This window comes from Macaca fascicularis, chromosome 2 (genome assembly GCF_037993035.2).
Source record: "Macaca fascicularis isolate 582-1 chromosome 2, T2T-MFA8v1.1".
Classification (NCBI taxonomy): Eukaryota; Metazoa; Chordata; class Mammalia; order Primates; family Cercopithecidae; genus Macaca; species Macaca fascicularis.
This window is the reverse complement of record NC_088376.1, coordinates 127,048,953-127,072,714: the sequence shown is the minus strand read 5'-3', so window position 1 is coordinate 127,072,714 and position 23,762 is coordinate 127,048,953. Positions and strand designations below refer to the sequence as shown.

Genomic DNA, 23,762 nt, shown 5'->3' with positions numbered 1-23,762 from the left:
TTCTTTCCCCAAATAGTTTCAATCTGCAATTGGTTTAAACCATAGATGTGAAACCCATGGATACAGAGGGCTGACTGTAATTCACAAAGTGCTCTAAGATAACCTAGGAGAGACAGGAGGTGATACAAGAATAAGGTGGTATTACCACTTTATGGGGATAGCCTACAGCCTCTTACTTAAGGCAGTATTTTTCCTACACCTATAATGGCCTCTGGAATTAAGCTTACATTTTTCTAGATGCAAAAACTTCAACGAGAAGATGACCAAAGAAAGGACTTGGGGAGGAATCTCTGGCCAGGTCCTGACCACACTCTGAGGAGCCTCCTCTGATGGCTCCTCCAGCATACTGCGTAGAAACCACAAAGCTCATGTTGGGACAGGCTCAAACAGACACCTGGGTTTCCATGAGGGAGGTGCTTCCACCTTTATGCAACCATTTTAAAGATCAGACACATGAGGGTGAAATGGTAAGCAATAGCAACCGAGGGCTGGCACATTCCTCAGCAGAAGCTCTTGCTGCCAATAAATGAACGGCTAACACGGAAGCCCCTCTTTCTCTACACCTTTCTTTTTCCCTTCCCTCTGGAAACTAGGTACAGTCTTTACTTCAACTTGGTTCAGTATATAAGCACACACACACACATATTCCACCATCACTGTCTCTGAGGTATGTGTATAAGTTCTCATTAAAACACTCTGATTCACTGTTTACTCTGCTACTAAAATGCTAATACATGCTCAGGGCCAAAGCCCCAAATGAATGAATGAAAAAACACATTAATAAACGGATGCTGTAAAAATTCAGGCTGAATGCCTGTCCCCAGCAAGAATTCCCACTGCTATATAAAGACAAATGAAAGGGAAACTGCGGCCATAGCCAGTGAAGAGTTCCTGTCACTAACCTGCAGGAAGGACCAATTTCTGCCTCGTCAACAGGGTTGAGACACTTGATGTTGAGCAAGTATAGAGCAGATAACTCTAGCTTTATTTTGCTGCTTGCATTTACAACCAAGAGAAGCCCTGGTTGAAACTTACTGATGAACTCAACTTTTTTTTTTTTCCTAGTAAAACTCCCTTAAGAAAACTATCTCCACAGTGAGCCTGAGGTATGTTTCTCAACATCATGACCATACTGAGATTTTACAGTATGTGCAAGTCTCATCTCTGAAGGTGGAAGAAAGAGTTGGAGGGCTTGACTTACCTTGGAAGACTGGGGGTGTGAGGTTTAGGTTTACTAGCTACAAAAGGCTTTGATTCGGAAGGAATCACTCCGTGAGGGTTTTGGTGCGGCTCCTGTGACGTTCTAGGAGGGGCGGGATGCGGGTCCCTGAGAGGCTGCGGTGGTTGCTGAGAGTCCGGATGGCGAATCAATTCCTTTTCCCTGGTTTTGTTTTTGTGCTCGGCTAATAACACATCAAATCGCTTTCTTCTACCCTGGACAGCCCTGCGCTGGGTTAAGGAATGTGTCTGTGGACCAAAAAAATACAGAAACTGAAGAATCTCATAATTAATTTTTGGTCTGCCTTATATCCCCAAACACCACTCCCAATAAAAAAGCAACCTAGACCATAAGCATAGTGAAAGGGTACTCAGCATTTGATAAGCTAAAAACCTTAAGAGCCCAATATTTTCTCCCTAGCTAGACTAGAAGCATACATTCTAGGCTCTAAATGCAGAAGAATCTGGAAATCTTATTTCCATCAGAAGAAAGAAGAAATGTGAGCGGTGACACCTGGTATGTAACTAAGTGCAACCATTAGTGCCATAGGACAAGTACTCACGTTTTGTGACACAATAGCAATTTGGATTTGGGGGCTCTTATCAACTCCATTAGAAAAACCCTCTTTGAACCATTTAAAATTTTGAATGTTAAAGGGAAGAAACAATTATTCCATAAAACATGTATCAGAAAGTGTTCTTTTAGTAACTTCCAGAGAATAAAAATTCAACGCAATTGCATCTCTCTTTTCCAATGAAAATGCCATGTAAAAACGTAAAGTGGCCCAAAGCATTCTGCAGACAGACTGCCACAGCCAAGAAGCACTGGACAGATGAGGCTGAGAAGAAATGCTATGAACAGGAAGGGAGACAAAGTAATCCCTATAGACAGACACTGGCTATGGAAATCAAGGAAATGGGATGGACAATACCCCTGCGTCTTCAGACAATGTCTAATTTCAAAATTAAGAAATGGGCACACAGAGGAAAAAGAGAAGTCAAATTATGGCAGTGTTTGTCTTAAGGCAACCAATACAAACCTGTGATTGAAGCAAATCTTGTAAGAAAATGTGCCTGTAGTCCAAACACATTTCATAGTTACTGGCATTAAAACAAAACAAAACAAATAAGCCTAATACTACTGCTAACAGAAGATACAGTCGAATGTACCAGTGTAAACTGGTCAGAGTTGGGCAAATCTTATCGGCAATCAAGTCCAATTACTCAAGTTAAACCTGACCATTCCATACTGCTGAGATCTCAGTCTGTAAAAATGCAAGGAGATGCTAATCCTGAGGAATGGACGAGTTTACATAAGCTACAGTGGCCCCAATCACATATCCATAAACATACACGAATTTACCTACATTTCCTTCTTTTATATTACAAAATACTGTAAATGTGTGCATACCCCTATACATAATACAAATGTATTGGCATATTTGCTACAACTTTAGGGACTTAAAAAGGGAATTATGCTTCTAACTACCATTTTCAGTTGAATAACACAACCCACCTCCTTACGAGACACACCGCAAACTATGTCTACCTAAATAATCTAACCTGGCACAGATAAATGTGTTTAGCTTTTTACATTTTTACTTGATTTTCTTTAATATGAAAAATATCCATAAGAAAGTAACCTAAATGAAGACAAGGAACTTTGTTTTGTTTGTGTTGTACCAGCTTCTAGAAGAATACCTGGCACTCAAATGCTTTGAACAAAAAGTTTATAAAAATAATGGCCCTCCAACATGTGTTGAAAGAACAAATGAACATACATTACTGGTCCACCTGCCTGTCTCTCCAATCAGATGTATAAACCTCTCCTCAGCCTGAATGTCCCCAGTGCCTAGCACAGTACAGCCAAATGAAGAAAGCAGGCAGATACATTTTCCCAGCTCAGTTTGAAGAGTAAGTAGGGTTTCCACTGAGCTGTGAAGAACATTCCAAACAGAAATCTGATAGGGGTTGCCCAAGGCTCACAGGATAAAGACTGACTGTGTAACTAGGCTCCGGGGCCCTGCACACTGTTAAGACCCTTGCTTACTGATCCCTGCTCCTTTGGTCCTGTGTACCTCTTCCTCCCTCTTTCTGTTCAGCCATGTGGTTGGCTTTAAGGTTCTAAGGAATTTGCTCTGTCCCTGTCACAGAACCTTCACACATATTGTTTCCTCCACCTCTCCTACCTCTCCCATCCCTCTCTGTCCAGATAAATCATCATACTGATTTCAGCCCAATGTTCCTATGGCAAGAAAGCCTTCCCTGGCCAAACTTCATTTTTGCAGGCTTTCATAATGTAGTCCTCTCATCTTTTTATAACTAATCAGTGGTAATTTTACACTTATTTTGGTGATCAATAATCTCCATCTCTTTCATCAGACTGTAAGCGCCACAAGTACAGGGAACATGCGGTTATTGTGCTAAACCCTTTATTCCCTGGGACCTAGAATGAGCGAGGTCGGTGTTCACAGATGTATGTAATAAAAAGTTCTACAATGAGTGAATGGACAAAGGCTACAGGAGTCACAAATCTCTCTGCATGGAAGGCAAAGAGGAAATTCGACGGGATATTAGACACATGAAGAAGTGAGGAGGGGCAGTAAGGGTGGCAGACGGACAACAGAGAATGAGTAATGGGAACGAAGAGCAGCAAATCCCCTGATGGTGAAGAGAACAGATAACGTTCTAAGCCTAAGACAGAAGACACCTGGCAGCAACTTGGGAAACACTCAGGGTAGGGACACGCAGGCATGTTTAGCCCTACCGAGCTTAATAGATTCAGACCAAAGTGAAGGCAAGGAAAAGGAAAAGAACTGACTAAACAATGAAAAAAAGTCAATGCATCCTATAAAAGGGCAGGCCTGGTGGATGCTGCATTTTCTGCTAGTTCTATGCCGATCTCATGACGAGCTGGGTCTGAAGACATATTAATGCAATAACAGGCTTAGCCCAATGCCACAGAGTGTAATGACACCCTTAAAGAAGGACAAGGGGAGCACGTATCATTTGAAAAGGAAGATGGGAGAAAAATGCAGACCCATTCAAAGTCAGTCCACCTAGCAATAAAGGCACAGGAAGAATGTCAAGCTTCTTGAAGATTTTGAGTCAAAAAAAAAAAAAAAAAAAAAAAGTTTGGCAACCTCACTTCTGGGTATTTATCCAAAATAACTGAAATCAGAATTTCAAAGAGCTATTAGAACTCCTATTTTCACTGAAGTACTAGTTACAATAGACAAGATGTAGAAAAAATATAAATGTCTGTCAACAGGTGACTGGATGAAGGCAACGCAGTATATACATACACTGGAATATTATTCAGCCCTTAAAAAGAAGGAAATTCTGCTATATGCTACAACAAGTATGAACCTTGAGGACATTATACTAAGATAAATAACCCAGTCACAGAAATATTAAACACTGCATGATTCCACTTATATGAGCTCTAAAATCAAACTCACAGACTCAAAGACTAGAGTGGTGGTTGCCAGCAGCTGAAGGGAGAGGGAAATAGGGAGTTACTAATCAATGAGCATAAAGTTTCAGTTATAGCAAGACGAACAAGTTCTAGACATCTGCTGTACAATATTCTATCACAGTCAACAATACTGTCTTGCACGCTTGAAAAGTTGTTACAAGAGGAGATCTCAAGTTAAGTGTTCTCATCACAACAAAATTTAAAAGAAAGAAAAAAGGTGTGGTTCCCTGCCACGCTTTGTAAACGACTGAGAAAGAACATCTTGGGTTTGAGAAAAGCAAACCTCATTGCCCACAGGTACTATATTACTGAGAAATCCATGTTACTGAGAGCCAGGGAGGCAGGAAGAAGGCAAAAGGAGAATGGCAAGTTGTGATCATGATGTGGACAGGGTTGAGGCATGCTTTCACACATTCTCTCAGGGGCAGCTGAAACTGACATAATTCTACAGAGCTCAGATGGCTATCTTCATACACCACCCCGACTACACCACTGTGTGTCCAATTAGTACCCTATACAAAACAAAAGCAGTTTGTTTTAAGAGTTTTTAACCTAGAAATCCAAGGATGGGCTTGGGGTGGGGGTATCCATTAATCCAAGATAAAAATTCAGAATGTATATGTATATGCACTATTTTATTCTGGAAAGATGGACCGTGTTTTTTTTTTTTTTAAAAATGAGATATTTGAAGGCACTCTTGACCAACCCTTTTCCCCAAAAAGGTTCTGAACCACTGCTGTAAGACAAAATCTATACACTAAAATTAAATTAGAAGCTTAAATTAAAGTAAGAACCATTTAAAAATTTCCCACTCCAGAAGACTGTAACATGCCTCCACTGGGTGGGGGCTGGGGCAGGGCCTGAAGTCCTTTATTCAAATACACTTTAATAAAATCTAAAATAAAACACTAACCATTTTATTAATTTTTAGAAGAAAACACTAACTTTTATCATTTTTACCCCCTCCCTCTAAGGTTTTAAAATTACATACTTCAAAGCAGTGACTCTGAATGCTTTTTGAACCTTTCTGGGGGGTAGCTGGGGACACCCTCCAGAGAAATGCACATCAACACATAAGCTCATTTATGTAGAGGTGTTCACTGATGACCTGAAGCCACCCCCCACATCAATAACCCTTACTTTTCAGCAAATATACCTTATTAACATACTGGCATTTTAAAGGAAATAAGGAAGACCCCAGAGCAAAAAGGAAGACCATTACATTTTCTTAACTTGTGTATAAATTATTTATATATTTTATCTAGTTTTTTCTCTTAAAACAGATGGGTCTCGTAATGTTGTCCAGGCTGGACTTGAACGCCTAGGCTCAAGCAACCCTTCTGCCTCAGCCTCCCCACTAGCTGGGACTTACAGGCACGCCTGGCTTGCAGTATTTTTTTTTACACTAGAAAACAGGGCTACCTCAAAGTCACAGATTTTTTTTAAAAGTGGTTTTTTAAACTTTAAGAACCATGGGTGACACATTTGTTAAATGTTCATACACATGCAAAGGAAATTTCTGGACTTGCTTTAAGTCAGTATAATTTACAGCACAGTCAAGGGTAGCCTCTCATATTACATTTCCATATGGAAATATTAAAAGTCTTTAAAAATAACAGACTGACTTGGAAAGAACACTATTCCTGTGGATACAACACTGCTCATTAGAAACAAAACCTCTGTCAAGATTGTAATTTATAACAACACACTTCACATTTTGTCAATCTGAGGCTTTCTTCCAAGTTATTCCTTCACCTACACAATTCAGAACAATCCACAGAGCATCCTCTCTGGGTCAGAGAGACTTTGCGAGCAGTGTGGTACATCCCGGTCACCCATGTTTATCAGGATAGTTGGCTTGACTTTCAGAAGTCCACCCACCTTGCATGTCAAAGACCGGGTGCAGGGTTTCTTGGTATCGAGATCAATAACCCCACAGTGGATGTCAGGATCAAACTCTCTTTCTGTCAAAAGAACACAGGCATTACATGTGGCCTGACAAACTCTCCTCCATGTATTTTGTAAGTAAGAAAATAGAAGAAATCAACAGTTAGACAAATTATAGCTGGAATAAAATCCACATTATCAATAAATAAAAATATATACAATGTGTGAGCGCTGCAACAAAGCAGCAACATCACTAAGACGGGGTGACTACTGCCATCAGATGACAGAAAAGATATTAAGTATTACTTCCTTCAGAAATACACCACTAGAAAGCTACTTTTACATGACCTACACACATACACTCTCATGCTCTTTAAAAACCAAGAGTGAAGAGAACAAACACATTAACTAAGGAACTTCCTCCTAAAGCTGAAGGTGACCAGTTTTAAAAATAGGAATTCTAGACTGCAGTTGATTTGCTCCCCATGAATGCCCATTTAATGCTCTCTCTATATAGAGAAGCATTATGAAGAAAGAAAATTTGAAGTTACCTGATAATCTCTTATTTAAAAATTTCCTATTATTGGAATTGTCTTCAGGTTTCTTTTCCAGAGAGAGCGGTGCAGGAAGCCCTTTGCCATTCAGAATCTGTCCAGGTGAAGGCAAGGTTGGCTTTGGTATTGAGGGGCAGTTAAGGCCAGGCTTGACTAAGGAACTCACAGTAGCAGGACAGGTTGGCCCCACCGCAGATTTCAGTAGTGTGCCATCCATTTTCGGATGAATCTTTTCCACTTTCACAGAGGGCGTCATGCTGTCATAGGACAAAGTGAGAAAACCAGTGACTGAGTGCCTCAGCAGCCCCCAGGTGAATGGTGAGCCAGAGGGATGAGGGTAGAGCCTGGGCCTACCCAAGCGCTGCACAGGGCCAGCCTCTTGGAAGGCTCCTTATGAATTCTGTTAGTAAGGTTCATATATATTAAGCCTATAAGCCCTTCTGGTGAGGCAAAACCCTCAGTGGACCATCAGATTTGCCTGGTCTTTTATCATTTCAAAAAATTTTACACAGGAGCCAATGGGAGACTTAGACCTGATACCCAATGCAGCAATGCAATTTTTATAAGAAGCAAAACATAAGAAGGTCTAAAAGAACCAAAGACTATCTGCAGAACCCTTAGAGACTATCTTTTGAGGACTGCCATTTGTAATAAAGGATTCATCAAAACAAAGTAAACTTCTGAGTGAGCAACTATTTCCAATAAATGTCACTAAAGACTTATGAGAACTCAAACATGCTTAATAACATATCTCCAAGAGGAGGTTCTTTGCTTCTGTCAATAAGGGAGACTAGTGTTTAATAAATATATGTTGTGTCACTAAAGTGGTCATTCTCCAGTCCTTGAAAAATGTTTCTATGACAGGAGCTTAGGGAATACCTGTGCCACTAACAAAGGAATGAATCTTGGAATATTATTGACACTATCATTTTGCTTGGTAAAACTGAAAATACTGGTAGGAAGCTAACAACTGGCCTGGTTCCTATCTAAAGGCCTAGCTCTAAGTAAAGAAGATTTGAATCAATGTGGTTGTATAAACTTTGTTCAGTGGAGTCAGTGCTCTAACAGCTGTTAAGCTAGCCAGTGACTTATACACTACCACTGGTACCTTTTTTGGCTTTCGGACAGCTCCCAGAACAAAAACCAAGCTTGCTGTACTGTACTTCTGACAGAAGAACAGGGGCTGGGGGCTTAGCAACCAGGACAAACAGCCCCAAACAGCTGTACCTGGAATAGCCTGAGAGCAGTAGAGAGACTGCAAGATGTCACATCCTCTCCCAGCTGGCAAGGTCCTTAGGCAGCAGCAGGTGCTGGACCCTGCCCTGAGATTAACCAGGTTACCAGATCTTGGACCTACGATGTGTGGTATACCCTCCAAAGGCAGGTTGGCCTGAGAAAAGCCATCCGCCACTTGGCTGAGGGATACCCCAACAATGCGAAGTATGTTTCTATTGGAGTGCATGGCTGTTCCCTCACGTGACCTCAAGAAGCCTGTCAATCTACTGAGTGACCATAGAAACTTGCCAAAGACATGCCTGGAAGGTGTGAACTTCCTTCAGTGTTCCCTCATCACTGCTGTGATGTGAACCTAAGGCTGAAGGGAGGAAGCACTGCTTCCCTATTTGCTCTGCAGATCCCAGAAAATTCTACAGCGGCATCTAGGAATCTCTGCATCTTTTTATCATTACTATTACCAATAGCAGCAGTAGCAGGAGTGCCAGTATCCATTTGTTAACTGTCTCCTATGGCCAGAGACTATGCCAGGTGCTAGACATATATTAACTAGAATATTCTCAATAACCCAGCACAGTGGCTGTTATTCTTAGACTCAGAGAGAAACCATGCCTTGCCCAAACCCCTACAGCTAAGAAGTGACAGACGTGGGACATAAATCCAGGCCTATGTGACTTGAGGCCTTCTTGGACCAAACTCCCCCACCTCATGGAGCTTCCTTCCCCTCATCTGGAAAACGAGGATAGTAACAGTACCTATTCCATAGGGTTGTTGTGATAAGTGACATAGTATACACATAGAGTTAGGTTTCAGCAGCTAGCACACAAGAATGGATCAATAAATATTAGTAACCTTATTATCATTGCTATTACTACTCTGAAAAGTTTCCTATGACATGATAGGGAAACATCAAGAAACAATATAACATACATTTGAATTCTTCCCCAAGTGGGCTCTCTTCTATATTATTCACAGGCACTCTCGGATGCCACTGGTGTACACAGCTCTATTTCCAGCAGGTAAGCTTTAAAAACCCTCTTGGCCATACTCACATTCTACCATGGGGGACTCTACTTTGCTGAATGGGATGCATTGGCCTGGTGTTCCCCCTGAGCTGCAGTTTCTCTTTGGGTGATTTCAACAACTTGGAACTTGATGAGGATGCGCTAAGAACACCTCCACTGGAAGAACGGTTGCTTCCACTTGCACTGCCTCCTTTGCTTTTGGACAGAGAAGGGAAGAAGGAAAATACTGAAGTGGGAGGAACGGCCAAAGAAGGCTTGCTGGATGAGCTATGTCTTCTTTCTGAAAAGGAAAATGAAGAAAAAAAGATACCATGTTTCAGGCAAATCTCGAATGTAATTCTGGAAGAATTCCCTGAAATCAATATATTCAGGTTAAAACACATATCATTAAGTGAAGATATGTTAAACTCAGCAGCCTTCAGAAATGGCTCATCTAAGCCCCACAGACTTACTTAACATTCTAGGAACGGGTCCTTCTGTTTCTGAAGTATCTCAGCATAAAGCGTTTTATCACATCAGGAAATTAAACAACCATCGTAAACATGAGAATATTGCCTTTTGGGTTTTGTATGCTAGCAATGAACCTCATTGGCTCCAACTTGCACTGACAGAGAGGAAAATTATTCATTCATCTGCAGAGCTCTGCTAATTGACACTGCAAGCAATTCTTCCTTCCTTTCTAACATAGCACCTCTCTGATTTTCAAAATAGCAAAATCTTAAGAAACAAGTTGTACCTTTTTTTTTCCCCTGTCACTACCCACCAGCATATGACACAAATAAGAATGCTTCTAGGGTTATCTTATCGTTCCCTAAGAATCTGTGCTGAAATTTTCCAGTGAATCATTTCACTTCCCACCCCCATTTTTTTAATAATCTCACTTGACTACAGATGGCATAGCTCCGGTTCACACCACTAAGATGCCAAAGGCGCAAGACAAAAATACCACAAATAGCTACGCCTGTTTTTTAAACCAGGAAGTAATTCATGGTTAAGTATAGACTACAAAGGTTTAGCTGAAAATAAATCTATCCACTGGAGAATCAGGTTTTCTTAGAGTAAGGTAATCCATACTAACATAAATCAAGAGCTATTGAAGAATGTTACCATCAGAAACAAATAAATTATTTGGTAAGTTTATCCACTCAAGTACCTTAGTGGCTGCCTTTAATTAATTAATTTAAAATTACACATTTGCTTAACTCTAAGTTTTAAAATGCATGTGATCCAACATTGACTTATCACAATACAGGAGCTATATGAGTATTTAAAACATTAGGCACATGACAATCAGTGACCACAAGTAAGACTTCAATGGTTTATTTCCAAAGATCTTCTTATAGCAGTCCTGAGTTTCTTGGTAAAACTGTGGTGACTTATTTCTGGAAGGGCATTACTTCAATGATGGCTTATGAAGTACTTAAGAGTGTGTTCCACACCAGGACAAAATTATTATCCTAGCTATCTACAGACAAAATTCAAATTTCTATTCTCCAACTCAACTACACAAAGGCTACAATCAAGTTAGGAAGGTTAAATTAATAGTGATTTATAAGTGCCTTTTGCTTTTTGTTCATTCCAAAATGAAAGTTGTGTATAAGGAAGAAAAAACTAAAATAAATTCAGTTTAACAGTTTTCCAAATTTGGCATCTGAAGATTTTTTTTAAATTTAGTTTTTCTCTCTTTTATGATCCCAAAACACTCTGAACATACTTTTAAGCATCAGCACTTGTCAGCCAGGATTGTAAACATGCGTTTGCATTTGTCACCTGCCTTAGACGATACAGCTTCTGTGGGCCATGTCTCCATCGTCTTTCTCTGTAAGGCATGGGACAGAGGTCTTCAATTAACTTCTGCATGACTAGTAAAGCTTTTCTTGTGAAAAGGAGTGATTTTTAGAAAGCCCTAGACCAGTGGCTGTCAACTTGGCTACCCACTGGAATAACATAAGGAGCTTTAGAAACACTGATGCATAGGTCCCTCCCTCAGAGACTGTGATTTAATTGGTTTGGGGTGTGGACTAGGCATCCAGAGTTTTGACAAGTTTCCCTGTCTGATTCTACTGTGCAGCCACGGTTGAGACACTACAGTAGACTAGGCTAATGCCTCAAGAACCATTAACCACAGCTGAGTAAGTTAGCATGTGCATGGCACTGAGAATACTGTCTGCTACAAGGCACTAAAGGGTTTGTCAAATGAAGCTCGCCACTACTACTTGTCCTCAATTAGTGTTTTCCAAATTTTCATCAACTGCAAACTATTTTCATCGTTCTTACCAAAGCTACATAAAATACTATTTTTTTAAACTCAACATTTTAATTTACATTATCAATTCTATTATCTCCTCCTCCTCCTCCTCCTTACTCTAATACTAACCAGTCTCTCATGGGGACATCATTGGTATTTTGGACAGGACAGTTCTTCATACAGGATTTCAGAATGGTTAGCATTCCTCGTCTCCTACTGCTTCTTCACCAGTAGTGCCCATCTGCCAAAGACAACCTGAAACCACCTCCCAATCCATTTCCAGATGGGCCCCAGGGTGAAGCAGGGCACCTCTACCCTCAGCTGAGATAGGTTTTTCCAAAACAATAGTATCTGTGAAACAGTAAGTTCAATAAGCTTATTATATAAACTAAACATTAAAATATTCATCCATGTTTATCTACAAAAATCACCTTGTGTACCCCCTGAAACAGTGCACTAAAGGATGGGCATGTCTGTGATATGAAGAAGACAGAGAAAACCCTCAACTAGAACTTTAACTTTTAAGAAGTACACTCTAGGTATCAGAATTCTCAAGCAGGTGTCTCAGAGCAAATGTGTGATGTATTTTCTTTGAAGATCAAATGATTAGATAAAATTCTCAATCAAATTAAATACCCTCAGTTCCGCTATGAAGCCTGTTTTGAGAATGCAAATGTATTCCAAAGCCACCAATATAGTAAGAAACAATCTGAACATATTGAAATTTTGCATTCACTTTTTCATGATTTTTGTCTGAAAGAAATACCAGGTGAACACAGAAAACTATACCTGGCTGAAATGAGCCACATGGGAAAACACAAAATGCACACTCCCTCAACCTTCCACCATCTACCTCGTTCACCACCATGGGTGTTATTAACCACACCCAAACACATCTGATGCTACAATTTGTCATCCAATTTCAGATAACCTCCTTCCATCACTTCACAGTCAAGCCGCAACCCTTCTCACGCCTTCCACAAGCAAATGCCAGGTCTTTTCAGGTAACTGCCATGTTTATTCTAGTATTTATGTATTTTTTTTTTTTTGAGCATTTAACACTTGTAAGACTGTGCTACCCTTTTCATTAGGTTCCTATGTTTTTCTGTGTGTGTCACTGATGAGGTCTTTGAATGTTGTGCCATTACCCCGTTTTCCCAATAAGCCTCATGTGGTTTTTGTTGCATAATGTTGCATTGTGCAGTAATTTTTTAGGAATGCATGTTGTATTATAGCAGAACTAACTGCAACTTTAAGCTTGTCCTTTCAATTTTCTATTCCCATCATTGTCCACCCTCCCCTTGTTTTCTTTGGTTAAAATCTTCTTTTCTTATCTATTAACTCTTAATATGGGATTCAGCACTAGAAAATCAAGGTTCAAAGCTTCCTAACATTAAAAGTCTACTGATGTCTCGATAATATTTCAAAAAAATTCTATTTTCTACTTCAGTAACAATAAAAACTATTTAAAAACTAAGAATGACAATCTATCATGTGAATTTTTCATTCACTAAAATTTAAAACAGATTGTGTGTGTATAGTGTGTGTAAGTAACTGAGATTCTGGCTGAAAAGTGTCAGCTCAAATTCTTGTCATGCTACTGAATTAAGCTGTTCCTTAACATCATGGACTGGTAACTTATTCTGTGAAAAGGACAGCATCTGGCTTTCCCCCGACAAGAAAGCAAGAAGGAAAAACCAAATTTAATTATAGTTGAGTTGGACTCCCCTTATCCTTCCACTGTGAGTTCTTATTTTTCATAAGATTTTAAACTGGGCATCTAGCTTTAAAAAAGTGTTTGCTCCCAGATCTGAAGAGAAGTGGGCAAATTATAGGTGGGGTTAGGGACCCTATATTAAGTGGACAAAGCGGTGGCCATATGCTGAGAACAACTGCAATGTGGTCTGCTGAGGAGGCCAAGTTGAGTTTTCAAAGCACTCCTCTCTCCAGGATCTGGCACCAGCCCAGAGAGAGCACACTCTGTCCCTGAATGAGGAGGGCATGATGAATGGCTCCAGCAAGGGAGAGACAGGCCGACTGACAGACAAGTACAGACACAAGGAAAGAGCAGAGACAAGGAAAGACAAACATGCCTAAGTGTGTACGTGTGTGTTGTGCTAGGGAGAAGCGAGGGAGATGGAGTTTCATGGGGCTCTTTTCCCTTGTGGCTTTAATACGTCACATGGCAAGGGCAGGATATTAGTGGGTATAGGAGGGTGGACACCTCTGTATAGGTCTTCCAAAATGGAATGCAACCGAGAATACAAAGCTTATAATTCTGAATTCATTCTGAGATTTAAAAAAAAAATTTTAAGTATTAACACCCAGGTACACACCAAAAAGGAGTTCAAAGCAAATAATTAGATCTTTTTATATCATAAATATTGCTTTGAAAGCAACTAAAAATAATTTATAATGAGCAAGTGTCAAAATTAGGGCACAAATCTAAACAGCAGTCAAAAGAAATTGTAACTCCAAATGCTAACATTCATACTTGAAAATAATCTAGAAGGATATATGTCAAGCTTTTTAAAAAGTGGTTATTCCTGGGATTATAGCTCTATTTTTTAAAACATTTGTGTATTGTCTTTCTACAATGAATATAGTTTACTCGGTTATTAAATACATACTTCTAAAGAAGAAAAATCTGGTGTTCTGGTCTCAATTTTATACATGCCAAAATAAAGCAAGGCATTATATCATTCCTGAGCACAGTATCAATTTGTCCCATTCTCAACGGGTATCATGCAAGTGGCTAACTACTAAGAAACCCCCACAGAACCTGAATTAAATATCCTCAGTTCTGCTATAAAGCTTGTTTTGAGAATGCAAAAGCATTCCAAAGCCACCGATATACTAAGAAACAATTTGAACATATTGAAATTTTGCATTCACTTTTCATGATTTTTATCTGTAAGAAATACCAGGTGAACACAGAAAACTGGCTGAAATGAGCCACGTGGGAAGATTCAAAATGCACACCCCTCAAACTTCTACCATCTACCTCAGTTCACCACCATGTGTGTTATTAACCACACCCAAACACATCTGATGCTACAATTTTTCATCCAATTTCAGATAACCTCCTTCCACCATCTCATGGTAACTCACAAGCTGCAACCCTTCCCATAGCCTTTATTCAGGGCTCTTTTCTTACATCTTATTAAACCTTTTACTAATCTTTTATAATCCAAACAACTGGATGATGAGAAATCTCACCTTCAAGAACAACAACATCAACAACAGCTGCTACTGTGTATTGTGTAGAAACCACATGCCAGGCACCATGCTACGGGATTTACATGGATTATCTCATTCAATCCCGACCATCTTTCTAACAAAGTAGATACTATTATTATCCTCACTTTCCAGATGAGGAAGCCAAGGCTTTAAAGGACTCAAGTCAGTTGTCCAACATCACATGGTTACTTAAGAGGCAAAGATGGGTGCAATCCCAGGCAGGCTGACTCCAGCACCTGGGTGAAAGCACAAGGCAACTTGCCTGCTCTGAAATGGCATTATTAGCAAGTCATAATACATCACGGAGGGGCAGGGATAAAGGTGAGGGTTGGGGCATAAATCAGTAAGAAGGCCATCCTCCCCAAGTGCTCGGCAAAAGCAGGTTGTTAGTGTACAAGTCTGCATAGGCTGAACATCTGTCATCGATGACAGTTTTTTGGTATATTCAGGGTGGGATCCAGAATATGTTTAAGGGAAATCCAGACTGTTTTCAATTTCACCTTTCCATTTTGGAAGTTGCTAAGCTAAAAATCAGCTATGAGTGTGTCAGCCAGTGTAGCAGTTCTCTGCTTGGAGGGTCTTAAAGCATCCAAGATGGTTTTGATAGAGGCAGACAAGTGCCTAGACAGACAGGGGAGGGTCTCCGACGAAAACCCACCTCCAAGTTGAAGACAGTTTAAAGCCTGAAAGTCAAGCTACAAGTTAAATCCTAGGACTGGATTGAGAATTTGTCTTCCCGTTTGGGATGCTTTCCTCTGGTCCCCACCCTTCACCTGTTTTTATATATACCTACCCTTTCCAAATTGGTTTTTCTACACTGTCATGCCCACCTTTGAGTTGTGCCTTCGCTTTAAAGCTTTTTGAATACTCGCAAACCAATCAGACTCCCCATTCTGAGTCCATAAAGGGCCCTAGACCCCCTCTCCCCAAATTCTCTCTCTGCTGAAAGCCGTTGCCATCACTCAATAAAATTGTTCTCCACTTTTCTCACCCTCCAATGCTCCACGTATCCTCATTCTTCTTGGGTGCAATACAAGAGCTCAGGAACCGCCAAATGCAGGTACAACCTATAACACAGGCAAGCTGCGGCACACCCAGCGTGGCCGAGGGAGGCCCAAGCATGGCATCGCTGGCCGGGCATCCCTGGCTTGCAGTGTGACCAAGAAGAAAAATCCTGCATCAGTCTGAAGAGTAAACTGTGACAGAACGTGCCAATTGGGGCTGTCTTTATAGCTTGGTTAAAAGGAATCAACTTAAACACAGTTTCCAGATGAGGATGCTCTACAAAAGACCATCAGCAAACACCTGCTCAATAGGGTAAGGCTGGACCCACCAACCAGTAGACAATACAATATGCGTGCTTCCAGTCACTCTCAGGTTGTTTACGGTCACCTTCCCAGCAGAGGCTCAGGGCTGTTGGGCACAGTCTTGATATGTATGGGTTGAGTAATCAGCCTGAATAGAATCCAAATCAAATAAAAATACTTTTTTAAAGATTACCTGAAAAGGATAAGAACTTTAGAGTCAGGGATATGTGGGTTCATATCCTTGCTCTGCCAGTTACTAGTTAGGTGAACCTGGGAAACCAGCTCACTCCATCCTCGTTGGCAGTGTCTTCAACTGCCAAGCCTACTTTGCAGGGCTGCTGTGGATTAAATGATAAAGAGTTGCAAAGACTGCAGCACAGAGCCTACTATGGACCAAGTACTGGGAACTCAACAGCACATAAGACAGATACCCCATTAGCTTGGCTGATGCCAGCTACAGGCTTATTTCTTTAGACAGAAAAGTACTCGCCAATAACACCTCCTGACTTCTAAAGAAAGTAGAAATCACTTAAGAACAAACCAAACCCTCTTTACCGTAAGTTATCTTCTCCAGTGTGATAAGGATTTAGTATACATATTTTTACATGCCATTTCAGGAAGATATCAACCTATTCTAAGATAGGAGCTCAGGGGAGCAACTTTAAGAATTCATTTAAAAATTAGCAAATTCATACCAAACAAAAAGAACATTCATTCAAGATAAAGTTATTTTACAAATAAAAGGTTGGCTCATTTTCCTCACAGAATTCAGAAGACACTCACGAAAAACTGCAAATAGAATAAAATGAAGATCAAGTCTCAAATTCAGTTTACAGATCCAAAGGTGGAAATTTTGGGCAGATTTTCTAAGTAAAACCCACAAATTTTTCTTTAAATGAAACTCATTCATACTTTCAGATAGACTCAGTCAGTTAAGGTTAAACAGTGTGCACTCGGCATGGACGGGCCTTATGAGAAATACCAATGCATGCTTCAAGAAATGCACGACTTCATGCCTTCTGACAGCTCCATTCCACAAACATCCCATAATGACGGTCATTTAAAGCAAGGACTTTCAATAATGAAGGTTATACATGGCTATAAAATGTAAAACACAGGTAAACATGCACACAGTCTTTGGCCAGTCATAGTAAGCAACAATGCACATATCAAAAGCTCAGTTTTAAAACTTTAGGTCATTCATCAAGCTGTTCCTTCACAAAATTATTTATTGTTTATTTTTATGTCCAGGTTGAAAAATAACTGCAGCTTGCTATTACACAGCTCCCAATTAATCCAAACTGTCATACTCCATTTCCAGGCCACCAAACACAACTCAGGAGGTGTCAATTGGCATTATGTGTCTTTCACAAGGATTATAACTCCTTAAGAAAACATCCAAGAGCAGGACCTGAGGCAGACTAGAAATAAAGACTGCATTAAAAAAACAAACAAACAAACAAACAAACAAACAAACAAACTCAGCACTTTTTTCTTACACATGTACTTTGCTCCCAACTAGTGTTTTCCCTAAACTTCTGTTATTCACAACTAAATCATACTTTGGATCCTTTTCCAAATCTGCACAATATCTAGACGATTATTTACTTAATATATTTTTAAAAATTCAGTGGCCGACTAGGTACTAATTTAGCATTATCCTAAGCAATAATATTTCTGAAAGAATGACTTTGTATTTGATGTAGGAGTTTCATATATATATTTTTTTCCCTAATGAATATTAAAAAATACTTGGCATACCATTGCAAATCACTACACATGGACTACATATCACTACATACGGATTACACATGAACATTAAGCATTTCATATTTCCTCACTACTTTCATTGTTGTCAACTTTTCCCTCTAAATTTTCTTATTCTTCTTAAAAGCACTCACACGTGGCCTGACAAGCAAACATGGTCCTACTCCATCCACTCTTTGTAGTCACAGGTTCTTTTTAATCCTAAATCTGCTTTATCTTTGATCCAATTTCTTTATGTTCCCCAGGCACTTGATGAAACTATTCCAGAGAGAGCTGAGTGTAGTCTAATTGCTTAAAAGGAAGCAAGTCGGTGGGACTGTCCCTGGAACATTCAAATCTCAAGTTGGGGAATTCAGAACTGACCTCTGACATGCAGTGCCTCAAAGGACAATTAGCCAAAATTGGGGCTGGGAGGCAACTTCAGAGCATGCTTAGGTGGGTTACAAATGGCACTGGAAAACACTAAGAAAGAAAAAGTCCTTGCCACAAAGCACTCGGCATCATTTCCACTAGAGAGATTTAACTGAAAAGGATGATTTCAACACTGGCTGCCCTAACAAATTAGTCTCCAACTGCTACCTCTGCCAAATGCATCTCTCCTCCCCCTAATGCGGAGGTGCTTTTAAATTAAAACATAAGGGGAAAGTGCAGAAAAGAGAGTCATTTATAGCACTTGGGCCACTTGAAACAACTTTTCACCAAAGATCCTAATCAAATTATCAAGCTCTTCAAGTCAGTGCTTTATGACAGAAATAAAGGCCCAACTAAAGTATTCGGGTCTCTTGGCATTTCCACGTCTCTGGGCAGAGCGCACACTGCAGCATACCCATTCACACTGGCTGCATGAAAGAGAACAGATCACAAAGGGCAGATTACAAGGGAGAACGACTCCACTTCAGTGGGGGAAGGGACAGGCGTGAATGGATTGTAAATAATGTTGCTAAGAAAGGAGCAGAAATATGGCAACCTCAAATAATCCTCTTGCCAGGAATTCTTCCCAAGAGGACTGTTCTTTCTGAACTCTGCTTTCAAGTATGTGAGAAATATGAAAAACTTACTGAATATCTGGGGGATACTCCTTCCCTGCCTGCTTAACTTGCAGCTCTTTGCAAACAGTTATAAAAGGGCTTAAAAAAAATCCAAAAATTTTATTGAAAAAGATGGAATGATAGGGAAAAAGAGGAGGTACAGCGTGTTGTAACAGTTGATCACGTCAGCTACGAGTATAACACCCTTTTTTTTTTCTTTCATGAAACAGCTTGTCTTAAGTAAAACCGAGTGGTCTGAGTGATCAGTTCAGTTCCTGAAGGACGCCCTTTCTATGCTCCTGCAACCCCGTTCAAGGTGCAGACTTTCGACCCGAGGGTTATCATCCTCTCTAACGCATACACACACTTAGGGAAAGTACCTTTTGGGAAAAGGATGCTGTTGCTTTTGAGCGTAACACAACCATCCAACTGTTTATGCCACCTCTGTGATCTTGCTGTCACCGTTTCTAACTACAGATACCACACAATGAATGACATGCTGGCTGACACTTCTGCTCTGCTAACAGCCATAAGGACTTCTCTCTGCTATCATCAGAGACCACAGTGTTACCCAAATGATGCTGACAGACTACAGCAATAAATCACCCTGGCTGAAACAAACATGACCTCACCATCTGAGTGATGCACATCATTTTGTAAAATTTCACTCCCCTTTCTCCCTCTCACACCATCATTCACTTGAACTGTTTCTATACCTCAGGTACCAACTTGTGAGAAGAAAAGAGAGCCAAAACAAAAATCCACTAGTCTCTAGCTACTTTTGATTTAATCCTCTATATGTTAGGGAAAAGAACACCTTAGAATTTCAGCTATTTACCTTTGTAAGTATAGCCTTCCAATTTGTTACACTATCTGTAGTTCAAGCATCAAACATACTCAGTCTTTACACAAGTATCTCGATAGTCTCATTTTGGTCTAGGTCACTGTCTTTCCCAAATGAAATATATGGGCTATTACCAAAATGCTAAAAGACAATTTAAAAGAACAAAACAAAACTACGCCGTTACCACTCCAATCCAATTTTTACATATACACAAAAAGAGAGAGAATAAAAGGAAACTGGTAAAACTCAAATTAGAGGAGCTGTCTTGTTTTTGTTTGGTTTCTGTTTTGTCTTTTAAAATAGAAATTTCTGTGTAGGAATCCCAACAGGGAGCATCATCTTCCCAGTCCAACAAACAAGAGCAACTCTGCAAGGTACAACGAAATGACAAAACCATCTGCTAAAAAGTGCTACACTGAGCCAGTCACAATCCTTATTGCTATTATCCACTAGTTTTATATCCTTTTTCTATCACCTTATTCTGGGTGGGGGAGGGCAGAATACCTGAAGACCAAAACATGGAAATAAGAAAAACCTCACATTTTGAACACAGCCTAACAGCTTCCTTCATTATGCATTCTTTTAATAAGGAATGAGTGATTAATTACTCAGGAATGCCAATGTTTTCAATGAGTCTGCAACACACATTTATTTTTTCTGAAGAGAAACAGTATCTGCTCCACCTGCAGGCCAGGGCTGTCAACTAATAAAACATCAGAAGTGACATGCAAAAACGAAAGCAGAAATAGCAAACCTAAAACTGTCTGACAAGAGTTTTCAGAAAAATCAGTTATAGAGAATCAACAGCAATTTGATTAAAGGTTTAAGATCTTTTCATATTTAAAGTCCTACAACTGGGGAGCTAAATTTCAACCTCAATTAAAACCATCCGGTCAAGCTCATTATTGCAGAAGGCATGAAATCTGAATCCCCTGAAAACTAAAGAACTCAACTGACACCTCACTTCCTGCATGAAGACAGAAGGTCTGAGACAGGTAAGGTAACATTGAGAACAGCCTCCACATCCACCCAAGAAGAATCAGCTTAGCTCTGCTGGCTACCTTAATAACACAACTGAAAAAAATCATCTTTTCTGGCAGTCAGTCCATAATTAAATTTTTATACACTCAATTTAAGTTACTGAATGACTTCCCAGGGTTACTGGTTGTATTTTGAAGTTGTTCTTCCTCTTGACGCAGTGTTTTGTTTGAAACTTTGTTGTGGAACTAAAGTATCTGACAAAACAGCTTTCAAACACATTCTACAGGAAACACTGCAAACTGCCTGTCATGAAACCTCACTTACCACAAGTAAGATAAAAAACAAACAGTTAAAACATGTTACAACGTTCCTCCATTTTTAGAGAGCGACGTAACCAATACTCTCTCTGTTTTGAGATATGGGAACTGTTTGGTGCAAACCTCAGCATTTTGTTGGAGTTAATAACAAACTCGACTCCTGTCTGCATCTGAACTTTGGCCAGATCACTCAAATGACATTTCAGAATGGCTCCTGTGGACAGCTTGCAGCAGCTAATCCCTGTGGCTGCGATTAACCACGCTGATCCCCTAGCTCTGCAGGCTCCCTCCCTCCACTACTTGAGCAGCGAAGCCCTCCTGGCCTGCTGGCAGGGCAAGACAAACGCCAGGAGGAAAGAGGCCTGCATAAACTCTTCCCAACTCTGCTTGGTTCTGTGTAAGGTTAGCAAAGACCTACCCCACCGTCCACAGGCTCATCCAGAGCTGGGCCCTGAGCCAAGCCCAGCCTCTGAAAACTGCCTCAGAAAACTTACCCAGTGGAGCTTTCAGCTCCTGCGCAGAAGGGCTGCTTTGGAGAGGCGTCTTGCTACCTTCCATTCACAGAATTTGGTTGTGCTTCATTGCACACTTGCTACTGCAGGCTTGCATCATGATTTGGGTCTGCCCACCAACTCCAAATATGCTCCATGTTTGGGCTTATGTAACATTTGCTACTACTGTAAAAAGCACTTGAATTACAAAGGTCCTGGCAGATCAACAGAAAACAGGGGGTGGAGTCTAATTTCATCTAATATGGTCATACCAGGCGTCCTGGACGGTGTAAATTAATCTTTCTATTTGAAAGGCAACTTGTCAAAACTGGGGAAGATGGAATACTATAAGTTTAACCTGCTAAAATGCAAATTACTTATACTTTGTGAATTTTTTTCTGAATGCCTTTAAACTGACACAGTTACTACCAGGTATATTACAAAACTTACATGATTTATTTAAAAACCTACATTTTAAGTCTCAGTAGACCTAAAGGTCTTAAAATTAAACATTTCTATAAAATGCCTGCAGCATTTTTCCAGGTTTTATTTCCCCTATACTATCTATAGTTGCTAAACTTTACAAAAAAAGTTTATTATTCCTAAGCATACTTTTCCTTCCTAAATCTAGTAACAAAAAAACTTAACCCACTTTCTGTGCATATTTGTAAAATATGTGTAATTTCATATCCACGTTTGTCCAGTTTGTTGTTCAATCACTGGAGGACTGACTAAAGCTTTCATACTTTTAAATCCAAGAATTTCTCTCACTGAGTGCCCCCTTGGAAATAGTGTCTTCCTGGCCTGTTTCCCTATCATCCCTATCATGCTCCCTCTCTCTGGCCAATCAACAAATCTACTGTCAAATAGACATGGAATGGGGTGTAATGGCTCACACCTGTAATCCCAACTACCTGGGAGGGTAAGGCAAGAGTCCAGGAGTTTGAGGCTGCAGTGAGCTATGACTGCGCCACTGCACTCCAGCCCAGGTGACAGAGTTCTAATAAAAACAAAACAACAAAAAATCACCACAAGTGACATAGAAAAAACTGCCAAGTGATCTGAGTTTTATAATAATGACTTAGAAATCTGATAGTTCAAAACGAACTCTTTTAAATGTCAAAAGAAGCGGGAAAAGATTCTTCTACAAAATCCTATCACCCCACACAGAATATTGGGAGGAGGTCATGAGTTACATATGTGGAAATGATTTAGCCTGAAATGGGTGGGGAAGAGTTTTTAGACAAGCATGAAAACGTCTTCTATCGGGCCAAATTCTAAATTGACTCTAAAGCAAAAGAATAATAGCTGCACTGCCCTATTTTCACAGGGATTCAGATCCCAACCATGTCAGCAATACCAAGACCCAGGGGATTTTCTGAAACCCACTTTCCCCCAAACCCTCCCCCACCACCGAGATTCCTTACAATAACGTTCATACAATCCAAAACTATGGTAGCCCTTAAAAGACACTAGGAGAACCCAAGGGAAGAGTCATCAGCAAGCCTTAGAAGCACAGGATGCGGATACATCTCCCAAATCTTTTCAAAAGCTCATTAGTGAAAATAAGAATTTTAAGTTAATTCACTGAAGCTTTTCTTAAGCTAGAAAAAAAAAATAAATAAATAAAAATCCATGGCTGTACAACCTGATTGCCACAGGTCTTAGTAGTATTTACTCTACTTCACCTGCCCTCCCTGCAGGGGTAGCCAAGGAATCTCCTTAACGTCATCAATAGCAGAAAAGAACAGGGTAGGAGGATCCTTCTTGAGCTAAACCACACTTCCCTATCACTATACTTGTACGACAGGACCCAGACTTCTTGCTGGCCTCCCAAGGACAAATGCTTGCTTTTCTAATATTCCCTTTCGTACACAGTGATTGTACCAGTGGGGAAAAATATCATTATGAGAGTCAGCCAATCCAAGACAGTTCTAAGAATCAAGTCATTCTGCGACACTGAAGAAAACCAGGGTGAATTTTAGCAAATGTTCTTAAATGCTACAAACACACGTCTATATTTAAGTTCAGAAATAAGAGAAAAACAATTTTAACATTTTTAAGACCTACATCAGAAAAGGGATGAATGAATGGCCGTGTAAGCCAGGAAAACATAATTTTGTATACCAATAACACAAATACAT

General features: G+C 40.0%; 1 protein-coding gene across 20 annotated transcripts in view; it reads right to left on the bottom strand.

Moving 5' to 3' along the window:
- The window catches only part of ATXN7 (ataxin 7), a 141,203-nt gene that overhangs the window by 13,921 nt on the left and 103,520 nt on the right, over positions 1 to 23,762 (bottom strand). For 13 of the 20 annotated variants that reach the window (XR_012431313.1, XM_045385910.3, XM_045385918.3 and 10 more), the window contains 4 exons: positions 9,423 to 9,675; positions 7,135 to 7,394; positions 6,578 to 6,660; positions 1,202 to 1,467 (listed from right to left, as the gene is read on the bottom strand). Coding sequence is in view for 16 of the 20 variants with exons in the window: in XM_045385910.3 (XP_045241845.2) it covers positions 1,202 to 1,467; positions 6,578 to 6,660; positions 7,135 to 7,394; positions 9,423 to 9,675 (862 nt within the window). In the remaining 4 variants the exon portion in view is untranslated. Of the gene's footprint in view, positions 1 to 227; positions 347 to 1,201; positions 1,468 to 6,577; positions 6,661 to 7,134; positions 7,395 to 9,422; positions 9,676 to 11,109; positions 11,135 to 21,621; positions 21,816 to 23,762 lie in introns of those variants that run through there. The other 7 variants (XR_012431310.1, XR_012431311.1, XR_012431312.1 and 4 more) reach the window with 3 other exon arrangements.